Consider the following 25,202-nt stretch of genomic DNA (forward strand, 5'->3'; position numbering starts at 1 on the left):
AGCTTCATCCATACAGTGGTGTGTGGGTGTACTTGCCTTCCTCTCTCCAGCTGGGGGTCTATGTCAGGAGCATTTCATAGAAAAAGTTTATCACCACCTTAAGGAACATTTGAGAATTCACCAACCCCACCAAGTCGCTTCACTTACAGTTTATACCTGCTAAATGAACTATGCTGATTTTCAGATTCAAACTATAAGGAATTTGGGGGGGAAACGCATATAGTTACTAAAATAAGCTTCCTCTAACACCCATTCCTTCAACAAACCACAAAAATAACAAAATGGGAACACAAGCATCATTTTGTGATAATAGATCAATTTTAATTTTAATTCTAGCACCTGAAGCTATAACAAGGGTACGCTTTATAAACTTCATGAGACTGTTGTACACATTCAATAAAGTGACAACTGTGCAGTACCACTTAGTATCTCAAAATCAGGAAACATAGTTTCGAATTGTTTAAACACAATCCACAGAATCAAAAAGAAAATCAGAAGCCACCACCACAGTTACACTAATTGACAATTCAAAGTTTTACATTTAATACTTGATATGACAGTCAATAATCTCAGAAGGAATAAAGAAAGTGAGTTCAGATTCTCATCATCCGGAAAGTTGGACTCTAATGGAAAGGTTTCGTTGAGTACGTATGTGACTGGCCAAAGGTGGGGACAATCAGGACCGGAGGAGCAAGTAAAGTTCTACCACAGTTTTTGTAGCTTCCACATTTTTTTCTTTGTCAGTTAAAAGTGAACAGTGAGAATTAAATACTTATCTTTACATATACACAAGGTATGCTGAGAAAGCATATTTGATTACAAACATATAAAAATACTTGTTAACTAGTTTGATAAGAAAATAATGTATAAAAGTATATAGCAAAAACATTAATCATCTCTGACCCTGAAAGATCAACTCCATATTTTATATTACATCAAACAAAAAGTTTTAGTTTTATTGAATCCCTTATCCAGAAATACTTGAAAAGGAAGACAGAAATCATTCATTTTTACACCCTCAACATGGCTATTAGAAGAGCTTAATTAAAAAATAAGAATAATAAAATGCCTAAATCTAGAATGAGCCCAAATATTTCTCCACATATAATCATCTTCAGGAATAGGAGTCATAATAAAGACTTTATAGATAGTTTTTATTCCATAAACATAATAGTTCAGATTTTGCCCACTGAAAAACAAAAGCTATAGCAGAAGATTTGAGATGTCTCACTTTTATAAATTTAATACAGTGTTTCAGGTTAAAGTTGACATCAAAAATTTTTAAGATGGGCAAAAATTCACATTTTAAAAAAATCCCTATGTTTCTATTTAAAGTAACAGTAGGCAATACACTCCCAGAAGTTAAAAATGATTTCACAACCTATGACTTCAGTTTAGCAAATAGTTTAGGTTCCCAAACTGTTTCACCCTATTAAAATGCAAGCCCTTAAAAAAAGAATGTGTATGTGTGTGTGCCCAGATATGTCTATTAAAGGAATCAGATCATCTTAAAAACAGCCTTAGTGTTTCCTTTAAAGTTGTCTTGAAATGGCCATAGTATTAGCTTCACGGAAAGGATTAGCCAGCTTCTTGGTCTAAGGCTAACATGGTGATCGTCTGTAGGACTTGAGTGTCTAAGGCTAGAAAGGTACCAACAGGATGTAAACTGAAAGGTGAGTAGAAGAAGAGGGCTTTGCCTGGCAGCTGGTTGCTAAAACTCCTGGGATTCTTAGAAAATGACACAATGGCAGCCTTTCTTGTCTTTTTCTTTCCGTGTTGGTTCTGGAGAAGGAGGGCATTCTTGCTCTTGAAATTTCCTGTAAGATAGAAAAAAAAAAAATCTAAATGTAATTGCCTTCTTGGCAATCTACAGTTCTAAATGCAGGTTATTTTTGGACAAGTCTAGTTTAAGTGCACAAGATTTTCAATGCTACATTTCAACGAGGGAATCAAAGCAAATCTTTGCAAAAAAAGAGAAAAGAAAAAGCTTTAATACCAACATAAGCAGAGCTGAGTTGCTTTAATCAGAAACTCCTGAATCAGATGAGATGCCACACTCAGTTAACGACTAAGATCCTCTCCTCCCAGTATGAGATTCTGTGAGACTCTAAGGTATATACTTAGGAGTCCCTGGTAGTACAAATAGTTAATAGCTTGCTTAACTACTAAGCCCAAATGTCAGTTGTTCAAACCCACCCACAGACACCTCAAAAGACAGACCTGGAGATCACCCTGGGAAAGGTCACATACTTGAAACCAAAATGGTGCAGTTCAGCTCTGCATATATAATGAAGGATAGCATCACTGTTGTTCTGGTTGTTAGGTGCCATAAAGTCAATACTGACTCACAGAAACCCTATGCACAATGGAATGAAACACTGCCAGGTCCTGTGCCAACCTCACAATCATTGCTACACCTTAGCACACTTCTACTGCCACTGTGCCAATCCATCTCATTGGGAGTCTTCTTTTTCTCCAATTCTCCGCTTTACCAAACATGATATCCTTATCCAAGGACTGGTCTCTCTTGATAATATGTCCAAAGTATGAGAGATGAAGTATGGCCATCTTAGCTTCCAAAAAGCATTCTGGCTGTACTTCTTCCACAGATTTGTTCTTTGGGCAGTCCATGGTACTTTCAGTAGTCTCCTCCAACACCATTAACTCAAATGCATCAATTCTTCTACAGTCTTCCTTGTTGTTATGTGCCGTGGAGTCGGTTCTGACTCATAGCAACCCTGTACAGGGTTTCTGAGGCTGTAAACCTTTACGGGAGCAGAAAGCCTCATCTTTCTCCCGCGAAACAACTGGTAGTTTCGAACTTCTGACCTTGCGGTTCATAGCCTGATTCATAACCACTTCGCTACCAGAGCTCCTTACGGTCTTCCTTAGCACTGTACAATTTTCACATGCATATGAGGGTATTGAAAATACTATGGCTAGGGTCAGGTGCACCTTAGTCCTCAAGCTGACATCTTTGCTATTCTACACTTTAAGGAGGTCTTGTGCAGCAGATTTGCATAATGCAGTATGTTAATCCAAGAAGAATGAAATCCTTGACAACATCAATCTTTTCTCCATTTATACGGATGTTGTTGATTGGTACTGTGGTAAGGATTTTTATTTTCTTTACATTGAGGTGCAACCCATACCAAAGGCTGTGATCTCTGTTCTTCATCAGTAAGTATTTTAAGTTCTCTTAGCTTTCAGCAAGGAAGGTTGTACCATCTGAATATCACAGGTTGTTAATGAATCATCCTCTAATCTTGATGTTATTTTCCTTCACATAATCCAGCTTCTCAAAATATTTGCTCAGCATGCAGATTGAATAAGTATGGTGAAAAAGTACGGTCAAAGAATACAACTCTGTGGTACACCTTTCCAATTTTAAATCATTCTGTGTTATCTTGTTCTGTTTGAAAAGCTGCCTCTTGGTCTAGGTACTGGTAGGCCAAGAAGCACAATTAAATGTTCAGGCCTATTCATTCTCTGCAATGCTGCCCATAGCTTGTCATAATCCACACAATTATGTAGAAAGTCTTTTTGTAGTCAATAAAACACAGGTATTCTTTCTGGTATTCTCTGCTTTTAGCCAAGATCCATATGACATCTGCAATGATATATATCACTCATTCCACATCCTCTCCTGAATCTAGCTTTAACCTCTGGAAGTTCTCTGTCAATGTATGGTTGCAGCATTTTTGTATTATCTTTAGCAAAATTTTACTTGCAAGTGATATCAATGATATTGTCTGATGATTTCTGCATTGTGTTGGGTCACCTCTCTTTGGAAAGGGCACAAATATGGATGTCTTCCAGTCAATTGGCCAGGTAGTTGTCTTCCAAATAGCTTGGCATGATGAGTGAATGCCTCCAGTGCCGCATCAGTTTGCTGAAAGATTTCAAATTGAATTCCATCAACTCCTGGTGCCTTGTTCTTTGCCATTGACAATGCTTTCAATGCACCTTGGACTTCTTCCTTCAGTTTCACTGGCTCTTAAAATCATTGAAGATCGACCATTTGGTACAGTGATTATTTGAATTCTTTCCATCTGCTTTTGATGCTTTCTGCATCATTCAATATTTTACCTATAAAGTCCTTCAATATTGCAAGTCGAGGCTTAATTTTTTATTCTTTAGTTCCCTCAGCTTAAGAAAGGCTGAGCCTGTTCTGCCCTTTGGGTTTTCTAACTCCCTATTGTTGCACATTTCTTTATAATAATTGGTCTTGTCTTTTCAAGTTGCTCTTTCAAATTTTCTATTTAGTTTCTTTCACCTCATTTCTTCCATTTGCTTTAGAGCATATCTATGCTGGAGAACAAGTTTCAGAGTCTCTTCTGGCATCCATTTTGGTCTTTTCCTTCATTCTTATCTTCTTAATGACCTCACTGCTTTCTTCCTGTATGATGTTCTGTATGTCATCCCCACAACTCCAGGTCTTTGGTCTTTAATTTTGAATGCATCAAATATGTTCTTCAGGTGATCTCTAAATTCAAGTGGGCCATATTTTGGCTTTCATGGACTTGTTTTCATTTTCTTTAGCTTCAGCCTGAACTTGTACATGAGCAACTGATGGTCTGTTCCAGTCTGCTCCTGGCCTTTGTTTTGGCTGATGATATGGAACTTTTCTCCACCGTCTCTTTCCACAAATATAGTCAATTTGATTTCTGTGTATTCCATCTGGTGAGGTCCATGTGTATAATTGTCTTTTATGTTGTTTAAAAAAGGTATTTGCAATGAAGTCATTATTCCTGCAAAATTCTATCATGTGATCTCCAGCATCATTACTATCACCAAGGCCATATTTTCCAACTACTGATCCTTCCTCTTTGTTTCCAACCTGTGCGTTCCAATCACCAGTAATTATCAACACATCTTGACTGCATGTTTGATTAATTTCAGACTGAAGAAGCTGGAAGAATTCTTCAATTGTATCAATCACTGGCTTTATGGTTAGTGTCTAAATTTGAATTATAGTGGTATTAACTGGTCTTCCTTGTAGGCATATGGATAGTATCCTAACACAGACAGTGTTGTACTTCAAGACAGATTTTGATATGTTCTTTTTGATGATGAATGTGATGCCATTCCTCTGTAATTTATCATTCCTGGCATAGTAAACCCTGTGATTGTCAGACTAAAAATGGCCAACACAGCTCCATTTCTACTTACCAATGCCCAGGATATTGTTGTTTATGTGTTCCATTTAATTTCTAACGATTTCCAGTTTTCCTAGATTCCTACTTTATACATGCCATGTTGCGATTATTAATGGATACTTACAACTGTTTCTCTTTAAGTTTTGCCCCCTCATCAAAAAATGAAGGTCCTAAAGGCTTTACTACCTTCACATCATCATGGTCAGCTCTACTTTGAGGAGGCACCTCTTCCCCCGTCATATTTTAAGTGCCTTCCAATCTAAGGGATTCATCTTCCGACACTGTATCTGACAATATTCTGGTGTACTTCATCATGTTTAAATATTCAATATTCTGATGCTGACAGTGTCCAACTGCTATTCATAAGGTTTTCAGTGAGCAAATACTCGGAAGTAGTCCATCTCTCTTTCTTCCTTGTCTGTCTTTGTCTGAAGTTCAGCTGAAACCTGTCTACCATGGGTAACCTTGCTAGTATTTAAAATACCTGAGGCATAGCTTCTAGAATCACAGCAACACGCAAGCCACCACAGTACGACAAAATGGCAGATGAGTGGTGGAGTACCATTAGAGAACAAGATGAAATTATGTTTATGAGGTATGCAGTTATCCCTGTGCCGGCGCTTATTAGTCCTGTCAGGAGCAGATAAGTTAGCTGACTTCTCTGAGACTTAGCTTTTTAGAAAGGAGTAAGAAAAACCTACCCTTCACAGTTGTGAGGATTACAAATTATGTTCTATTTAAATGCCTACTAGTGCCTGGCAAGGAGCTCTGGTAGCGTAGTGGTTACGAATCGGGCTGTGAACCACAAGGTCAGCAGTTCGAAACTACCAATGGTTCTGCGGGAGAAAGATGAGGCGATCTGCTCCCGTAAAGATTTACAGCCTTGGAAACCCTGTGTAGGGTCGCTATGAGTAGGAACCGACTCCACGGCACTTAACAACAACAACAACTAGTGCCTGGCAGGAGACCTGGTGTTGGTACTGTAGGTTAATGCACTAGACTGCAAAGCTGGTTTAAACCACAAGGTCTATGGTTCGAGCTTACCAGCCGCTCATCAGAAACCCTATAGAGAGCCACTTTGGGTCGGAACCAACATAATGGCACTGAACAACAACAGTGCCTGGAACACAACCCTCTCTACCCCTCCCTCACTCCTGATAGATTCTGAAGAAAAATCAAACCAAAGACAAAATGCTTCAAGGAGGCAATAAGAATTATTTTAAGTAGGCACTGGCTCATCCATAGTTTATAAAAGGATGGGGATTTTTAACAACCGACTAAGACACAAAAATCTGTCATCTAAATCTTCACTGTTGTTCTCTGTTTGTTTTTTTAAGTCTCTACTAAAAGAATGCTCCGGTGGCAAGGGTCTAAGTCCAGGAAACCCACAGTTCAGGCTGCTGTTGTTGTTGTTAGGTGCCATTGAGTCGGTACTGACTCATAGCAACCTTATGCACAACAGAACGAAACACTGCCTGATCCTGGGCCACTAGGATTGTTGCCACGCTTGAGTCCATTGATGCTGCCACTTGGCCAATCTATCTCATTGGGGAGTCTCCCTCTTTTTCTCTGACCCTCCACCTTACCAAACATTAATCCACCCTAAATTCACAATAAACAAAACTAGTCTCACACATCTACCAAACTATCTAATTAGCTGAGAAAGCCAGCTGATTTAGACCAGAGCATAAGGAGGACACCAAGATCCAAAATGATCACGTCAAGCCCATCCCTAATGCAACCTACTCTTTCTCACACACAAACATTTACATAACAACCCCAGCAGACCTCGCCCATCACCGAAAGTGGCTGAACCACAGATGTTTCCCTAGACCATCACACAAAAATCTTCTTGTAGTCTGGAATATTATATGTCACTCCTTGTGAGACTACAATCTCTACTGCCTCTTATCCTGGGAAGAGTCAGATAAGAAGCAAGGCTAAGGGCATCACCTTAAGAATCCAAGAGATTTGTATTCAAGTCTCAGCTCTGCTGTTTCATATATGTACACCTTGAGCAAGTTATTTAACTGCTTTGCTACTCAATTTTCTCATCTGAAAGTGGAGATAGAAAATATCATTTGACTTATTTGGTTGTAGTAAGGATTGCACAGTATGAGTGGGCTTCAAAAAATTAGTGAAAAAAAAAAACGAATTAAAAGATAACAGAACTTTCCCACAAAATTTTTGAAGCCCCCTCATATTTGGTGCAGACCACCACTCAAATGTTAGCTGTTATCATCACTAGCATCATACCAGTACCACCTTTGGAAGCTGCATTATTCTTTTCAAAATCCCTGTATACCTTCTATACTAATATAATTAAACAAGACTGCATACAGAGGAAGTGCCTAAAATGTAGTATGTACTCCATTAAAAATTTTTATACACCATTTGGATTAACCCCTAGACCAGAATCACTATAGATAAGAATCACATCTACTTTCCTCTTTTCTTGCCAAAAATATTTCAAGGTAATTTGTTGCCGTTGTTAGTTTGATTAGATGTTCAAATATGATGAGCTGAGTCAAACTTCTACAATGTGTTTTGCTTACCTTATAACCCGGACAAGTTCATGGAAAGCCTCATCGACATTCAACCGAATCTTTGCAGAAGCCTCCATATACGTTACCTTCAGTTGCCGTGCTAATTGCTGTCCTTCTTCCTGGGTTATCTGAAATTCCAAAAGATTTGTGTGTGAGGTACAGCATTAACAATTACATTTGATTTATCTAATTCTCCTTTTATATGGGTGGAAAAGGCTTTATCTCAGCTTCCATTCTGAAATAATTTGTTTTGTAGTTGTTGATTTCTAGGTTGATGTTTTCTTTGTTGGATTTCAGTTCTTAAAACCCACTATTCCACTATCTGTCATTTTGATTTTTGATCTTTTATATATAATGCTTTTCTTCACTAACCCAATTTTCAGCCAACTCTATTTTGTTTTTTCTTCCAGATTTCTATTTCTCAATGGTTTTAAGCAATTCCATTATGCTGTGCCTTAGGATATTTTTCTCCATATTTCTTGTCTTTGGAACTCATTGAGTTTTTAAAATACGTATGCTTATAGTTTTCATTGTATTTGGCCATTTCTTTCTGCTGTTAAACCTGTTGTTGTTGTTGTTGTTGTTGTTGTTGCAGTTAGGTGTCATTGAGTCAGTTCTGACTCATAGAGACCTGATGTACAACAGAACGAAACACTCCCTGGCCCTACACTATCCTCACAATTGTCATGCGAGTCCAATGTTGCAGGCACTGTGTCAATCCATCTTGTTGAAGGTCTTCCTCTTCTCTGCTGATTTCTCTACTTTACCAAGCATGACGTCCTTCTTCAGGGACTAATCCCTCCTGACAACACGTACAAGGTGCTGTTAATCCTAATCAGTGCTGTTTTTGTCTCAGTCATTATAGTTTTAATTACTAACAGTTTGATTTGGATCCTTTTATATATTCCGTCTCTACTGACTGATGAAGATCAAAGACTACAGTCGTCAGTGTTGATTACAACTCAATGTTAAAAAACAAAAATCCTTACAAATGGATCAATAGACAGCATCAGGGTAAATGGAGAAAATATTGAAGTTATCAAAGACTTCATTTTATTTGGATCTATAATAAACATTCATGGAAACAACAGTCAAGATACCGAATAATGCACTGCAAATCTACTACAAAAGACCTCTTTTAAAGTGTTCAAGAGCAGAGATGTCACCTGGTATGCATACCTCATATGCATGTGAAAGCTGCTCTGTGAATAAGGAAGACTGGAGAAAAAGAAGTGACGCATTTGAGCTATGGTGTTGGCAAAGAATAATGAAAGGACCATGGACTGCCCAAAGAACAAACAAATAAAATCTGCCTTGGAGGAAATGCAGTGAGAAGGTTCCTTAGAAGTGAGGGTGGTAAGACTTGGTGTCACGTACTCTGGACATGTTGTCAGGGACCAGTCCCTGGGAAAGGACAACATGCAAAAAAGAGGGAAAGTTCCAATGAGTCCACAGTGGCAGCAACAATGGACTCAAACAAAATAACTTTTTGTGTCCTATCCTGTGAGGATAGTACAGGACCACGCAGTGTTCTGTTGTGTCACTATGAGTTGTCACTAACAACATGTCTCTAACTTAACATAGCCAGTCTTTCACATTGCTTCTTGAACTGTTTCCATGTCTTTGTCCATTAATTCTATCATCTGTGTCATTTCTGGGCCTGTTTCTATTGATCACTTTTTCTTTATTATGGGCCATGTTTCCCAACTTCTCTGCATGCCGAGTACTTTTGAGTGGCTACCTGGATGCTGGATTTTACCTGTTTGATACTGGATATTTTGTATTCCTATACATACTACTGAACCTTCTCCTGGGATGCAGTTATTTGTAAACAGCTGGATATTTCCAGTGATGCTTTAGGTTTTACGAACATCAGGCTACTTTTGCCTCAGTAAATCCAAAACACAACCCACTGTCATTAAGTCCATTCCGAATCATAGTGACTATAGCTACGACAGAACAGAAATGTTCAATAAGATGTTCCCAGTCTATAAATCTTGAGGCTTCAGACTACTACATCTTCTTCCCACAAAGTGGCTGGTTTAACCCTAACCTTCCAGTTAGCAGCTGAGCACTTAACCATTGTGCCCCTGGTGCTTCTTTTTGCCCCACTGCTAGGACATAATCCCAATACCCCAAGAACTATGAGGTTTTCCACTTTGGCTGACTGGGATTAGTAATTATTTTAGGCCCAATTTGAGCTCTAGGTATTGCTCTCTCTAATCCTTTCTCAGTTTAATTTACGATTCCAACCCCAATTTAATACTTCATTCCCACAAGTCAGCCACTTCAACATATTACTAAGTTATTACAATAATGTATATAACATTTAACAATTATTTCATAATAGGTTTATGCCCTATTACATCGTAAAAGAGTGGCAGACAAAAGTGTGGCACTGTAGGATAAACACTGGCTTACTAACCACAAGCTTGGTGGTTCAAACCCACCAGCTGCTGAGGCTTCAGAAACCATATTCAGGGTCACTATGAGTAGGAACTGACTCAACAGCACTTAACAACAACACAACACAATATTGATATATTCAAGTTTGTGCCATTTAAAAAATTTACCCTGCCTTCCTTCAAAATGACATTTGAACCATAAGACCTAAGGTTTTAAAATATGAACCAATCAAATCAAGTAAGCGATTAACATAAGCAAGAAAGCTAAGAGAAAGTTTCAGAAGCACCGGTTTAGAAAGAACCATTTCTATCTTAAGAAAATTTGACATGAGAAATGTTTTCCTGTGGAAATATTACCATTCTGTTACAAATTCTGGTCCATCTTCCAGGGATGTGATCTCTTCTTGCTCAACCCTGTACTCTTATATCATCCAATTAACTCTTATTAATCCTTCACGACTCAAGTCATCAGCCTTTGCTATAGTTTTGATCCGATTTTATAGTTTCTATCCACCCTAGGGCTAACACTTACAAAATCCTTAACAAGTCACAAATATAAAATTGTGGGTATTGCTTTTTCTTCTCTACTATTATAGTAAGTTGTTTGAGGTTCCAGAGGAAAGCACAAGTGTCTTTGTATACCCAGAGCCTAGAAGTGTGCTTCAATGTCAATAAATATGGAAACAAGTCAAGCTCACTACATTACTCACTTCAGTAAGACAAAATTTTCAACAGAAGGAAAATATGTATCCTAAAGAACTTTGAATTTGTCTTTTGCCCTATTACTTCTCAAAAATATACCTTATTTTACCCAGCATGTATAATGCAATTCAGCTAGAGAGGAAAGGCAAATGACTATCTTAATACTAAAATAAGACCACCGTTAGGCCACTTACACTTCTTTATTTTTAAAGTGTGGTTTCATATCACTGTCTTCCAGGAATCAAAGACTGTAAAGTTTGTGGATACATTTCTGATCAAGAAATCTCTAACCACACATAAAGCTGCTTTTGAGCTCGCCGATGTAGCATCATCTTAATTAACAAGTAGAACTGCATCTCTGCCACCAAAGCAAACAAAAAGGATACCACATAAGGCAAAACCACTGCACTGTGAAGTCAGAAATCGACAAAAGATAGGAAACTAACACAAATGTTTCCCAGCGGTCCTTCAACCCAGAGAATTTTTATAGAGACGGTGAATACTAAGCCTTATCTCTTACATAATCTGATTTATTTTACACTAAAACTCCCAGATGCTGCTGAGTCAATCCTGGTGACCCATGTGTGTCCGAGTAGAGCTGTGATCCGTACTTAGGGTTTTCAATGGCCGTTGTCTTTGAACTAGATCATCAAGGCCTTTCTTCTGAGGAAATCTCTGGTTGAACCCAAACATCCTACTTTTTGGTTGTTCTCCTCCCCCCAGCAGAAAGATCACAGTGTACAATATATGCCAAAATACAAATAATACATTTGAAATGATTGCATTAAAAAAAAAAAAAAAAAGAGGACATTAGACTGAAGCTAGATACTAAAAATACTATTTTCTTGTAAATTACTGGTGTTAGAGATCATCAATGTAGGCTTGATAAGTTCTCTGAAGATCTGTGTATGTTGTTGTTGTTATGTGCCATTGAGTCAGTTCCGACTCATAGTGACCCTGTACAGGGTTTCCTAGGCTGTAAATCTTTATGGCAGTAGACAGCTTCATCTTTCTCCCATGGAGCAGCTGGTAGTTTCGAACTGAGATTAGCAGCCCAATTCGTAACCGCTACTCTACTAGAGCTCCTTTGTGTATTGTTGTTGTTGTTAAGTGCCTTCGAGTCGGTTCCGACCCATAGCGACCCTGTACAGGGTTTCCGAGGGTGTAAATCTTTACGGGAGTAGAAAGCCTCATCTTTCTCCCGCGGAGCGGCTGGTAGTTTCGAACCGCTGACCTTAAGGTTCGCAGCCCGATTCGTAACCACCACGCTACCAGAGTTCCTTTATGTGAAAATGTAATTTCCCAAAATCTACTTCCATTTGCTTTCTTGCCTATTGTGACTTCTGTGCAGTCCTGGTGACACAGTGTGTTAAGTATTAGGCTACAAACTCGAGGTCAGCAGTTCAAATCCACCAGCTGCTCCAAGGGTGAAAGATGATGCTGTCTGCACCTGTAAAGAGTTATAGCCTTGGGAGCCCTATGGAGTTCTCACTCTGTCCTATAAGATTGCGATGAATTGGAACCAGCTTGCCAGCAGAGGGTTTGTTGGTTTGTTCTGGTGACTTCCATAACATCCAGTATGCCAAGCTCAGTAACATATAGTACTTTTTTTGTTTTTAAATCAATGGCACTTTCATTTGTTCAACTTGCATAATTAAACAATTCATTCCCAACAGCTAAATTCCTTCTCACCTGTCTGTGATGATCCAGATCTGCTTTATTGCCAATTAAAATCATGGGAAACTCATCACGATCCTTTACTCTGAGAATCTGTCTTTGAAATTTATAGATTTCTTCAAAGCTAAAACAAAACAAAAATAAAACACATCCATTTGGGCAAGTATCAGATTTCAGTCATGTTCCATGTCATTCTAGTGCTTTATTACTTTTCTTTTTTTCTATAAAAACAAGAAAAGCCCAAATTCAATGAAGTAGGAATCTAGACATGAACAACAGATCCGTATTTTAATTGTGGTACCAACCTGCCTCGATCTGTGACTGAAAAGACCAACAGGAAACCCTCGCCAGTCCTCATGTACTGTTCTCTCATAGCTCCAAACTCTTCTTGTCCTGCTGTATCCAGAACTAAAGGAGAAAAAAAAATGGTAACTGTGTTTGGGTTTCATTTTATATATGGCTTCCCCGCCAGGGCATGCCCAATTAATGGGGATCCTCTAAGAAGCATCACACTTAATATAATAAAAAAAAAAACAAAAATATCTTCTAGTGACAACCCGTTTCAGAGTTTATCTTCATCAGGACAGATTGTTTTAGTGGTTAGAATGTATTAACTAACCAATTACCAGGTTAAAAACATCACACCCATCTAGGTAACGGGAGTCAGGTAAGCCTCTGAAGGCACTTTTTCCTCTCCAAGTGGGGAGGATTAAAAAAGATACCTGTAAATTTGAGAAAGAAAGTTTGGTTCTACCCCCAACACCATATTTAGCATAGCAGTACTAATGTACTTGTGTCATTATCTCTGAGAACAGAAGAACCATACAAATTAAAGAGCATGACACTTCTTTTTGAGGAGGTGGGAAGTTTAACCAAAACTCTTATTTTCACAAGCCTCTGTCCTATAAATTCTAAACGAGTTATCAAATATTGAACTTTTCTATATTCACGTCACTCATTTTCAGTCTTCACCAAAAGAGAAGGAGAATTGGGACCCGACATGTTTTTTCCAAATGTTCTAATATATAGAATTCCAACAAGTTACAATGATAAGACTTGTTTCTCCTTCCCAAATATTGAAGTGGCCAACTATGTAGATTCATCAATCAATACTAATGAAAGAGATGGACTTACATTTAGATGATCTAATATTTCAATTACATTATTTAACATTATTTAGCAAAATATTGTTCACTTTTTAAATACGATACGTAAACTATCAAATACAGAAAGATGACTTACTGTCTAGCCGGGCTGCTCTATCATCTATCACACACTGTTTTGTATAGGAATCTTCAATGGTTGGATCATAATCCGTTACAAAATAGGACTGTAAAAAAAAGAACCTTACTTTAAAATTTATATTCACTCGCCCATCCACATGCTGATGCAACTTTGTTTATCAAATTCCACTGCTCTAACAATTTATAAAGATATTTTCATTGAAATGAGGTTTATCCAACTATGTCAATTCCCCAATAAATGAAATTTCTTCAGAGACTTCCATGGGGAAAAATATACTAAATATCGCTCAGTTTTCATATCTGAAATACGCAAGAAGATTACAAATAACCAACTGCCTTTTTAAAAGAGATTCACTTATTTTTGCTTAAGAATCTAGAATCTCAAGTTTTAGGAAAACAGTTATAATTTAGCCCTATCTGAATTTTCAACGAAGTGGTAAGCATCATTCCGAAGAACAAAAGTAGGTTTACAGACAAATGGAGACAACAAAAAAGAGTCCTGGGAGATTTCATCCCTTGACTTTTTCTTCCACCTTAAAGAGTTTTGTCTTATTCCCTTTTCCATTATCATTGTGTTATATAAGGAAACGTTAATTCAGGATTTTTTTTCATTTGCAGAGGTTTCAAACTTATTCTGTTATTTCTGGGTTGGTTTATTTTTATCCCAAGTTCGATTTCTCTTTCCTTCCCTTATCAAGATCACCTACTGTTATCTCCCAAAAGACAAGCCAATTAAGGTATCCGAGCAAAAGGGAAATAGCTTATTAAATGCAGTCTTGGTATGGTGCTGTGGGTTAATGCGCTGGACCTTCAAAGGTCAGTTTGAACATCAAGTTTGGTGGCTCAAAGCTCACCAGCTGCTCTACAGAAACCCTATGAAGGGTCACTATGGATCGGAACCGACTCTATGGCACTTAACAACAACATATATTACATTTCACAATTTAAAAAAATGTTTAGAAAGTAAAACAAGAAGAGGAATTCCAGGAGCACACATAACTAGGGCGCAGATATTATCGCTCTTTTGTTCTAAGGATCTTGTCTGCTCTCCTCTTAACTAACTTCCTCAAAGCCCATTTCCCACTGGATCATTATAAAATCTGAGGAATAATATCGTGAAGGAAGACAGCTTAGTGCTAGGAACCAGTGCCAAGGAGTTTGGTCATTCATCAGTTGGACCTGCTGGCTCTAGAGAAACAGCACCCTCAAATGACAAACCCTGCCATGGTGACCTATGCAAATACCAGAGAGCCACTCAGAAGTAGGTATTCTCAACAGGACAGTAAAGAGGCAGCCACGGGTCCTGGGAGGTGGGGTGGGGATATGTGTATTCATCTGCCTGCTACTACCACGTTGTTACATACAAACTTTATTATTACTTTTTAAGGGCACTTTCACACTGTATTTATATTTTAGGATTAATCATATCACATAATTCTATTTATCTATAATCCTACTTCCTTTTTGGTGGCTTCACTTAAATGCAGGATTCATTAAACAAAGTCTGTAAAAGAAATATTTACCAACAGGAACAGCTTATAATAGAATACCCTCCCATCCACACTCACCCGTCAATTTAAAAATAAAGAGGTATCAAAACAATCCTGAACTTATTTTTGGCACCCACTCATCTTCAATAATTACAAACTCTGGAAACAATATTCTCTGTATCCACTAGTTTAATCAATTTAAAATGGCAGTCTTTTACCAAGCAAGGTTGTTGATAATACATTTTCTTCTTTTTTACCATTAGATTCCTGTTGCTTCACAGGAATCTGATACTTCTTACCACACTGTGATCTTGTAAAATCCTATCTGCATTGAGAACTTCCAATTCATGTGCTGAACTGCCCCTGCCACTTTATTTGTACATTCATTATGAAAAACATAATGAATGTACAAATATCAAATAGAATCTTAGAAATGTGAAAGTCGTGCATAATAGTTAGAATTCTTTCAATCTGAGGGCATTCTGCTTTACAAGAGTGAATTAAGACATTAACACATTTAAAAAATTATTGGTTTAAGCAACACTGAGTTTCATTTAAATTGTTTTTCCTTTTAGTGGTGGTAGAAGTTTCATATTTTCTTTGGATGTCTTAGTTCTTGAAACACCTTAATGTTGTAAAAACACTGCCACTTTGCCAACAATGGCAAGCATTGATTTTGTTGTTGAGTGTCTTTGACTAGGTTCAGACTCATAGCAACCCTTCATAGGGCTTTCAAGAGCAGCCAGTGGGTTTGAACTGCCAACCTTGTAGTTGGCAGTTTAGTGCTTATCCTACTAATTATTTTTTTGACAAATTCATTGTTAGTATTTCTGGAAACTTATATCCACATTTTATCTTCACGGCAATCTGTTTTCATAATTTGTCTGTGAAGACCACTGTACATATGCAAAAACTCACTGAGCTGTACATTCAAGATTTGTGTCCTTTTGTGTAGGTATATGACTGAGTTCTGCTGTTGCTGTTGTTGTTAAGGGTTGTGGAGTTGGTTTTAACTCATAGTGACCCTGTATAAGGTTTCCGAGGCTTTTAAATCTTTGCAGGCGCAGAAGGCCTCATCTTTCTCCCATGGAGCAGCTGTTGGGTTTGAACTGCAGACCTTGTGGTTCACAGTCCAGTACTTATCCTATGGAGCCACCACATTCCCCACATGTCTAAAAGAGATACAAAAGTAAAACAAAATGGCTCCCAGTTACTTATAGCATTCTGAAGTTTCTTTGCCCAGTATTCAAAGCCCTCCAGCTAGATCTATGCCAAAGTCTTATTTTTCACCACTTAAAACCCTCTAGCCAATTGTTCTTGTTTACTTATTTGTTAAAAAAATTATTTATGGAGTACCTATTATGTGCTACTGGAGTCCTGGTGTGGCACTGTGGGTTAATGCACCAGACTGCAAAGCCATTTGAACTGCAAGGTCGGCAGTTCAAATTCACCAGCTGCTCCTCAGAAATCCTTCAAAAGGTCGCTATGGGGCAGAACTGACTCAATGACACTTCACAACAACAACAACTATGTGCTATTAGGGTCACTACCCTCAAAAGGGCTCAAAGCCTTTTATACAATATGCCAGTAACTGTGTTGAGGAGAGTGGTAGAGGTCAGGGTGGGAGGGCTGAGTACTAAATGTGTTGTTGTTGAGTGCCATCGAGTCAGTTGCAACTCACAGCAACCATGTATCGGGTTTCCAAGGAGCAGCTGGTGAGTTTGAACTGCCGACCTTGTGGTCCATAGCGCCATACATGAAGTGCCAATGCCACGGTTACTCAAAGCTGTAAAACGCCAGGTGCTAAGACTGCAGGAATGCAGAGGGACTACGTATGTGTCCATTCATTTGAGAACACACAGCCACAGTAATTTGCCACAAAATGGTCTCTCTCCCGAAGCTAGGAATATTCTCAACCACAGCCCAGGAAAGAGATTCCATAGCAGAGAGCAAAGAAAAATGAACAAGCCTAGTACTGCACGGTACTAGATAGTAGAGGCGGTCCAGAGGTGGCAGGGCAGGAAGGGAGACACAATCACTGAGATGGGAAATGAAGAAAGGAAAGTGCTTTCCAGGTATGGCATGAAAACATGCACAGAGAAGGACCAGCGCCAGAAGAAAGGGAAGCTTCTGCTTCAAGGAGCAGGATACCTTCCAAGAAGGACTAACACACTTGTCTTTTTAAAGTTGCTAGGAGTTGTGGGGAAAGTTTAGGATCGGGGAAGCTCCCATTCAGACTGGGATATTTCCCTGATATGAATAATTTTCAAAAGCCCCTAATAACTAGAGAGTATTAAACTGGAGTATTAAACTGGTAGCGTAGTGGTTACGAATCAGGCTGCGAACCGCAAGGTCAGCACTTTGAAACTACCAGCTGTTCCGCAGGAGAAAGAAGAGGCTTTCAGGTCCTGTAAAGATTTACAGCCTTAGGAAACCCTGTACAGGGTCGCTCTGAGTTGGTTCCAACTCCCGGTTCCGACTCCACGGCACATAACCATTATACTGTAAGGACTCCCAGTGTGGCACCGTAGGATACGCACTGGACTGCAAATCACAAGGTCAGAAGTTCAGATCCACCGGCTGCTCCTCAGAAACTCTATACAGGGTCAAGTTGGAGCCCTCTCAAAGGCATTAACAACAACAATTACATTAAAATAACAGGAATAGGTTTGTTGGCTGCATGCCATTAAATTTCACAGTACGAGTTTTAATTGGCCTCCTACATTCAGTATCTTCCCATTCAAAGACAAAAAATGGGGCAGATAAGGGAAGGAAGAAAAAAAGCTCACACAACTTCTGCATTCAGTGGACAGGAATGACAATCTACTTTCTCTTCCAAGCTACTGGTGAAAGTGCAGTTCCCAAGCACTGCCACAGAGCGGAGCCTGGTCTACATACCAGAACTGATACTACACTGGAGACAAGGAAACTGCGAATCCAGATCCTTGTTAAATCTACTACCCTGACACAGAGAATGGCTAGGAGGCTAGATCTAAAGTACCACTGGGGAACTATAAACAAATGACAGGGCATTTCTCAGCACATCATTCTCAGAAGAGAATCTCAGGAGTCTCCAAAAACATAAGGTGTAGAAAGGGGAAGAAAAGGAAACATTTGGAACAAATGTGGGGAAATCATCGAGGTAACGCTTGTGAGTGTCACTATACTATTTTCTTTATTTTTGTATATATCTGGCAACATTCTTATCATATTAAAATCACTGTTTTAAAGACCTGATGGTTGGTCATGGTCAACTGACACGACATAGTCCACAAGACAATGTCGTACAACCTACTTTGTTGAGTAACAACTAGGATCTTAAAAGCTCATGAGTGGCCATCTAAGGTGCATCTACTGGTCTCTCCATGTGCAGAGCAGAGGAAAGAAGAGTGATGAAAACTGAAGGCTCTGGGCAATAATTAGTCCAATGGACTAATGGACCATGTGAACATCAATGGACCCTGAGATCAGAGGAACTAAATGGTACCTGATCACCACTTACAACTGTGATGAAAGGGATCTTTCCTTAGAAGGTCCTGGTAGAATGGAAGAAAATGTGGAACAAAACTCAAAATCATAAAAAGATCAAGTTTCCTGTTCAGACAGAGACCGGTGGAACCTCCAAGACTATGGCCTTTGGTCACCCTTCAGGTCTGGCAATGAACTCACCCTGGTGGCTCAGTTTTCAGCCAAGCAATAGACAGGTCTATAGGAGGAACAACAACACTAGTGAGGTCTACATGCCATAAAATGGTCAACCACTTGAGATCTTGAAGGACCTTGTGCCTGATCAACAGAATGGCACTGATCAACAGAATGGCATTGCAACTACCCCCAATTGACACTGAATGGGGTCCTGCGTGAGCTTCCGATCTCCCGGGAAGCTTGGGTCTTTGTTACACCTGAAGAAACCCCCACACTCCCCACCCCCAGAAATTCCAGTTTTCAGGAAAATCTCCATACCCGTGCCTAAGTCTCCATACCCCTGCCCATTGTAAACTTACCAGAACTGTACCCAGACCACACGGCCTTAAATACCCATCTGTAAGAGAACAGACGGGCACTTGGTCTCCTTTGGTGAGGTAAGAGTACCCCCTCCCAGGTTTACTCTCAATAAACCTGCCTGCTGTTGAAGCCAAGACTCTCTACTTCGTCTCTTTCTTTCTTTTCCTTACAGATTTAAAGGGCAGCATTTACCCAAGGATAAAATTTAGAGGGTGGGGAAAGAAGGAAGAATGGAAACAAGAGACACAAGAGGAAGTGGGCTAAGTGATGTTACACCAAGGGGATTGCAGTCAGTGAGATGAAATGCAGTGCATGATTTGTTGGATGTGAAATTGATGACCTGCTCTGTAAACCTTCACTCCATTTATAATAAAAAGGTTTGTTGTTTTTTTAAAAAAAAGAAAACCTGGTGGTAGCAGTTAAGGACAACAAAAAAGTAAAGTCGGAAGACAGGACTCTTTCACCTTTGAGTTTTCATCTCACTGTACTAGAAGTCTAAAATTTCCTTTTAGTCAAAGCATTTTCCCATCTACGCCTAGGAAAAAGCGTGTATTTTGTTGAACTTTGTATTGTGAGTTGGTAAGGTTTTACAGAGCAGATCAGTTTTCAACTCAACAAATCATACACATTTTAAGTCATTGATTACAATCCCCACAATGCAACATCATTTATTACACTCCCTCTCTGGTTTCCTGTTTCCAGTCTTCTTTCTTTCCCAACCCTTCTGAACTTTGTTCCTGGGCAGATGCTGCCCTTTTGATCTCACATAGTTGATTATTCAGGGGTGTGCACACCTCCCTATTTTGATTGTTCCCCGTTAAAGATATGTCTATGGTAGGGCCAGAAATTGAGCTGTGGACATGAATTCAAAAGAATTATATTATTGTCTATATCACCTACCCACCCAACTAGAATATATGCTTTATAAACCTATAAACAGCAAATCGTTGACAGATTCAGAACTAAAATCGAAGGCTCCAGACTCCTTCAACAAAGGACCACTCTGCCTCTGTGGGAGTCACGGGCACTCATACTCGGCTTCCACTGCACCCACAAAAATCAAGGAAATGGCAATTATAACAAGTCATCATATACTGAGCATTTAAATGGCAGTATGTATTTGTGCCTGATGCTGTTGTTAGTAATTGTCATGGAGTTGGTTCCAACTCACAGTGACCCTATATAGGGTTTCCAAGGACTGGCTGGTAGGTTTGAACTGCTAACCCTGCAATTAGCAGTCTAGTGCTTATCCTACAGTGCCACACCAGAAAAGTCAGCAGTTTGAACCCACTAAAAAGATGTGTCAGTCTGCATCAATAAAGACTGTTGTTGTAGTTAGGTGCCATCGAGTCAGTACCGACCCATAGCACAACAGAACGAAACACTGCCCAATCCTGGGCCAACCTCACTTCTGTTGTCACGCTTGAGTCCATCAATGCTGCCACTTGTCCAATCCATCTCATTGGGGGTCTTCCTCTTTTTCTCTGACCCTCCACCTTACCAAACATGATATCCTTCTCCAGCAAGTGCTCCCTCCTGACAATATGTCCTAAGTATGTGAGATTACAATAAAGATTGTTGTTGTTGTTAAGTGCCGTCGAGTCAGTTCCGACCCATAGCGCAGCCTTGGAAATCCTATGGGGCAGTTCTACTCTGTCCTTGGTTGTTGTTATAAGTACCATCGTGTCGATTCCAACTCATAGTGACCCTGTATAGGATTTCCAAGAAGCATCTGGTAGGTTTGAACCACTGACCTTGCAGTTAGCAGGCCAGAGCCACATCAGGACTTCACTCTACCCTACAGTCACTAAGCACGGACTCAGTGGCAATGATTGTGTTTGAATGTATGAATATATGAGGGGCGAGGCTTCAAAAAAGTCATGGGAAAAGTCCCTATCTTTTAGTTCCCTCTTCAATTCTTTTGAAGCCCCTTCATACACACACACATTACATGCAAAATATTATTTGATATGTATATTATTTCCTCATTTAATTTTCACAATGATGCTTTACACAGATATTCCCCTTTAGAGATTTTTTTTTTTCTTTTTTTGAAATGAGGCAAAGAATTCTGTTACTTCTTCAAGGTCACTCAGCTAATAAGTAACAGAACTCTTAAAGCTAAGTCTGACTCCACGCTCATTTTCTAAAATCCTTGCTATTTAATACAACTAGGAAACTTTCAAATTTTTCATTCCTTCATCGGCCTATGAAACGAAGAGTGAAAGTACCATCAGAACTAAGATTTGTATTTTACTTCATTGAAGAAGAAAGCAGAACTGAAATTCACATTCCTTCCTTTGCTGTCTGAGATCCTGGCCCCTGCTCCCTACCCATGCTACATACAGAAATCAGGTCACGAAGCATTCTAGACCTAACATTCTGAGAGGCTCTGCTCACCTCCATTGTAAGTCTGCAGGAAAAGCATTTCCCAATTTTTACTTCTATGCACAAAACATTACATTTTGTTAAAGCATGATGAAGTTTATAAGGATTTTGCCTCCCATGCATTTACATCTTCACTGGACGAAGCATAATGAGGAGAAAATGCATGGGAGCCTGGGAGCCCGGGAGTCAGGTCACCTGGAATTCAAATCAAGATCCTTCCTACTCCCCAGCTGTTTGAGTCCTGGGTAAACTGATTCACTTTTCAAAGCTCTACTTCCTCCAAAGAGTTGGGGCCCTATAAAAAAAAAACAAAACCCCACCACCATCGACTGGATTCCTAGGGTTTACGAGGCTGTAAATCCTTATGGGAGCAGACAGACTCATCTTTTGCCCATGGAGCTGCTCATAAGTTTGAACTGCTGGCTTTATAGTTAGTAGTCCAACACTTAACTCACTGTGCCACCAGGGCTGTTTGGGACTAGTTTAAGGGGGACGTACCCTAATGCCTACTTCAACAGAAAAGGAAACCCATGCCAGAGAGCAAACTCAAGGCACACCTCCCCCTCTCCAGTGGGGGTCTCCACCAAGATGCCCAGCAGGATTTTAGGGCTGCAATCACCAGTGATCACCATGTATCCCCACTCTTCGTCCGCCTGACAAGAGGCACTGTCCGAGACCATCCCATGATGTGTATTGGGTGTGTGTGACCACCTAGGAAGGCACTGAGTAGAGCAGAATGAGCTCGTGTTTAAGTCAGACCAGGACCCGGCTCTAACACTTTTACCAGCTATGGGAGTAAGTCATTTATCCTGTCTGGACTCAGTTTCCTTGTCTGTAAACTGGAAATAATACCACCTTTGTAAGATCACAGTAATATTTCATGTGAAGTGCAAGGCAAAGAATGTGACACATTAGTTGCCACAGAGATGATTCCAACTCATGGCGACCCCATGTGTGTCAGAGTAGAGCTGTGCTCCATAAACTTTTCAATGGCTGTGACCTTTCAGAAGTAGATTGCGGGGCCTTTCTTCCAAGACACCTCTGGGTGGATATGAATCTTCCATCAGGAGCTGAGCAATTAACCTTTTGCACTACCCAGAGACTCAGATGACACACAGCAGGTCCTTAGTATACAACAGGCAATAAAGTCCAAGTCATAGTTTGTTTGCAAACTACAAATAGAAAATGATCTTGATATTTTCTGAATGTCTCTAATCCTAAATGCAACTCGTCTAAAATTTCCCAATTTCAAACAATCTTACGTTGTTATTGTTGTTCGGTGCTGTTGAGTCCATTTCAACTTCTAGCGACCCCATACACGGCAGAGTAGGACCGCCCATAGGGTTTGCAAGACTGTCATTTTTACGGGAGAACCCTGCTGGTGCAATGGTTAAGCATCCGGCTGCTATTCAGAGGTTGGCGGTTCAAAATCACCCAGGAGCTCCATCGGACAAAACCCTAGCAATCCACTCCTGTAAGGATTTACAGTCTAGAACACTCCATGGGCAGTTCAATCCACTCCTGTAGGGATTTACAGTCTAGAACACTCCATGGGCAGTTCAATCCACTCCTGTAAGGATTTACAGCCTAGAACACGCCATGGGCAGTTCAATCCACTCCTGTAAGGATTTACAGCCTAGAACACGCCATGGGCAGTTCTACTCTTCCTATACGGTCACTCAGGGTTAGAATCAACAACAATCTTTACAGGCGCGGATGCCCGGTCTTTCTCCCACGGAATCACTGGTTGGATTTGAACCACCAACTTTCTGGGGTTCAGTCAGGCCCTTAACCGTTGTACCACCAGGGCTCTTTTGTCTTATATTAAGAGTTGTAATTTGCAAAATACATACCCCAAGCACTATACATACCATTATTGATACTTAAAATTTCCTATCTTTTCATACATATGTACATGAATATATAAATAGCTAATACACCGAATGAGCTAAAACTCAACAGAGCTTAAGCATAAAACTTTCCTTCAAAGCCCTTCAGTAGCCAAGTTTTTCCTGGCTCCAGAATACAGTCTCATCTTTTTTTCCAGTCATTCCTCAATTATAAATAGTCCTTCCATTCCTTCCAAAGGAGCTCTGGTAGCATAGTGGTTATGAGTCATCCTGTTAACCTCAAGGTCAGCAGTTCGAAACTACCAGCTGTTCCAAGGGAGAAAGATGATGCGTTCTGCTCCTGTAACGATTTACAGCCTCAGGAACCCCTATACAGGGTCGCTATGACTCCATGGCACACAACCACTACCACCATCACCACCATTTCCTTTCAGCTCCAAGAACATTTTAATTTCAATAATTAAAATGTCTAGTACAGTGTATCACCTCCATTAGTTCATACTCAACTAAATTAAGAGTACCCATTACTAGACTCGAGGGCACTTAACAACATTACTAGAGCAAACGAGATGCCTGTGATGAGATGAGAGGCTCTAGGGGTGGGGTGGGGAGATACCAGTCTGCATCTCTTTCCACATATCACTCTCTTCTATCACAGTTGGAGTTGAAGGGATGGGGTGGGGAGGAGAGTGGTGGTGGAGGGAGGCCCTACACAGCAATGAAAACTGATGTTCATGTGATCTCTCTCATGAAGGTTTAAGGGTTTCCTGGGAGTGTCCCCAAGGTAGACCCCTTCCCAGGACTTGGATGAGACCTGGCCATTCCCATCCTTAATCTTCAATCCCTGTTTCTAGAGGCACCACCTGTTGGTTCATGTTGCATTTTAGGTGGCCATGCATAGCCTTCCATTCTAGCTGGCTTCAAGCTGGTTCCAGCCATTTAACCTACTGTCTTTGTCTATCTACACAGCCCTCTCTCTTTCTCTCTGCTTTGCTGCCTTATGACTACATACATATCCACAGATCACATGCTTGTCCTTTGGTTCACCAAATGTAGGGGGCTACATGTCAATCTGTCAGTGCTTCCCCATCATTTGGCTTACAAGAGCTTAAGAGAACAACTTTCTCCTCCTCTTTTACATGGGTGGATACAAGAGGCTAGTGGAGTAAAGAACACACTGCAGACAGCTCACTCCAAATAAATCTTTTCCTAAAACCCTGTAACTACTCCCAATGCTTTTATTCCCTGGTGTAGGAATAAGTCAAACAAAAATCAAACCCACTACTGCTGAGGCAATGCTCACTTGCAATGACCCTATAGAGCAGAGTGGAGTCCTGGTGTGGCGTTGTAGGATTAGCACTGGACCACAGTGTCTGTTTGAGCCACAGACCAGAGGTTCAGACTCACCAGCTCCTCCTGTACAGGATCCCTATGAATCAGAAACAACTTGAAGGCATTTAACAGCAACAACACAGGGCAGAGTAGAATTCTTCCACAATGTTTCCAAGGCTGTAAATCTTTACAGAAGTAGCCTGCCTCATCTTTCTCCCATGGAGCAGCAGGAGAATTCAAACCACCAACTTTTCAGTTAGCAACCCAATGCTTAACCCTTGGTATAGGCTAAGGGTTGTTGTTGTTGGGTAGTGTTGAGTTGGTTCCGACTTATAGCGACCCTGTACAGGGTTTCCAAGAATGGTTGGTGGGTTTGAACTGCCAACCTTGGGGTTAAGCAGTTC

At 40.0% G+C, this 25,202-nt stretch overlaps 1 protein-coding gene across 2 annotated transcripts in view; it reads right to left on the minus strand.

Annotated features, from left to right (window-relative positions):
- Window positions 1–1,315: 1,315 nt before the first annotated feature.
- The window catches only part of RRAS2 (related RAS viral (r-ras) oncogene homolog 2), an 84,539-nt gene continuing 60,652 nt past the window's right edge, over window positions 1,316–25,202 (minus strand). Inside the window, exons 2-6 of one of the 2 annotated variants that reach the window (XM_006865777.1) lie at window positions 13,732–13,819; window positions 12,795–12,897; window positions 12,505–12,613; window positions 7,715–7,833; window positions 1,316–1,817 (exon numbers count right to left, since the gene is read on the minus strand). In XM_006865777.1, coding sequence (XP_006865839.1) covers window positions 1,730–1,817; window positions 7,715–7,833; window positions 12,505–12,613; window positions 12,795–12,897; window positions 13,732–13,819 — 507 coding nt within the window. In that variant the 3' untranslated portion in view covers window positions 1,316–1,729. Of the gene's footprint in view, window positions 1,818–7,714; window positions 7,834–12,504; window positions 12,614–12,794; window positions 12,898–13,731; window positions 13,836–25,202 lie in introns of both variants that reach the window. The other variant, XM_006865778.1, reaches the window with a different exon arrangement.

The sequence above is a fragment of the Chrysochloris asiatica genome, unplaced genomic scaffold, assembly GCF_000296735.1.
Source record: "Chrysochloris asiatica unplaced genomic scaffold, ChrAsi1.0 scaffold00083, whole genome shotgun sequence".
NCBI classification, from domain to species: Eukaryota; Metazoa; Chordata; class Mammalia; order Afrosoricida; family Chrysochloridae; genus Chrysochloris; species Chrysochloris asiatica.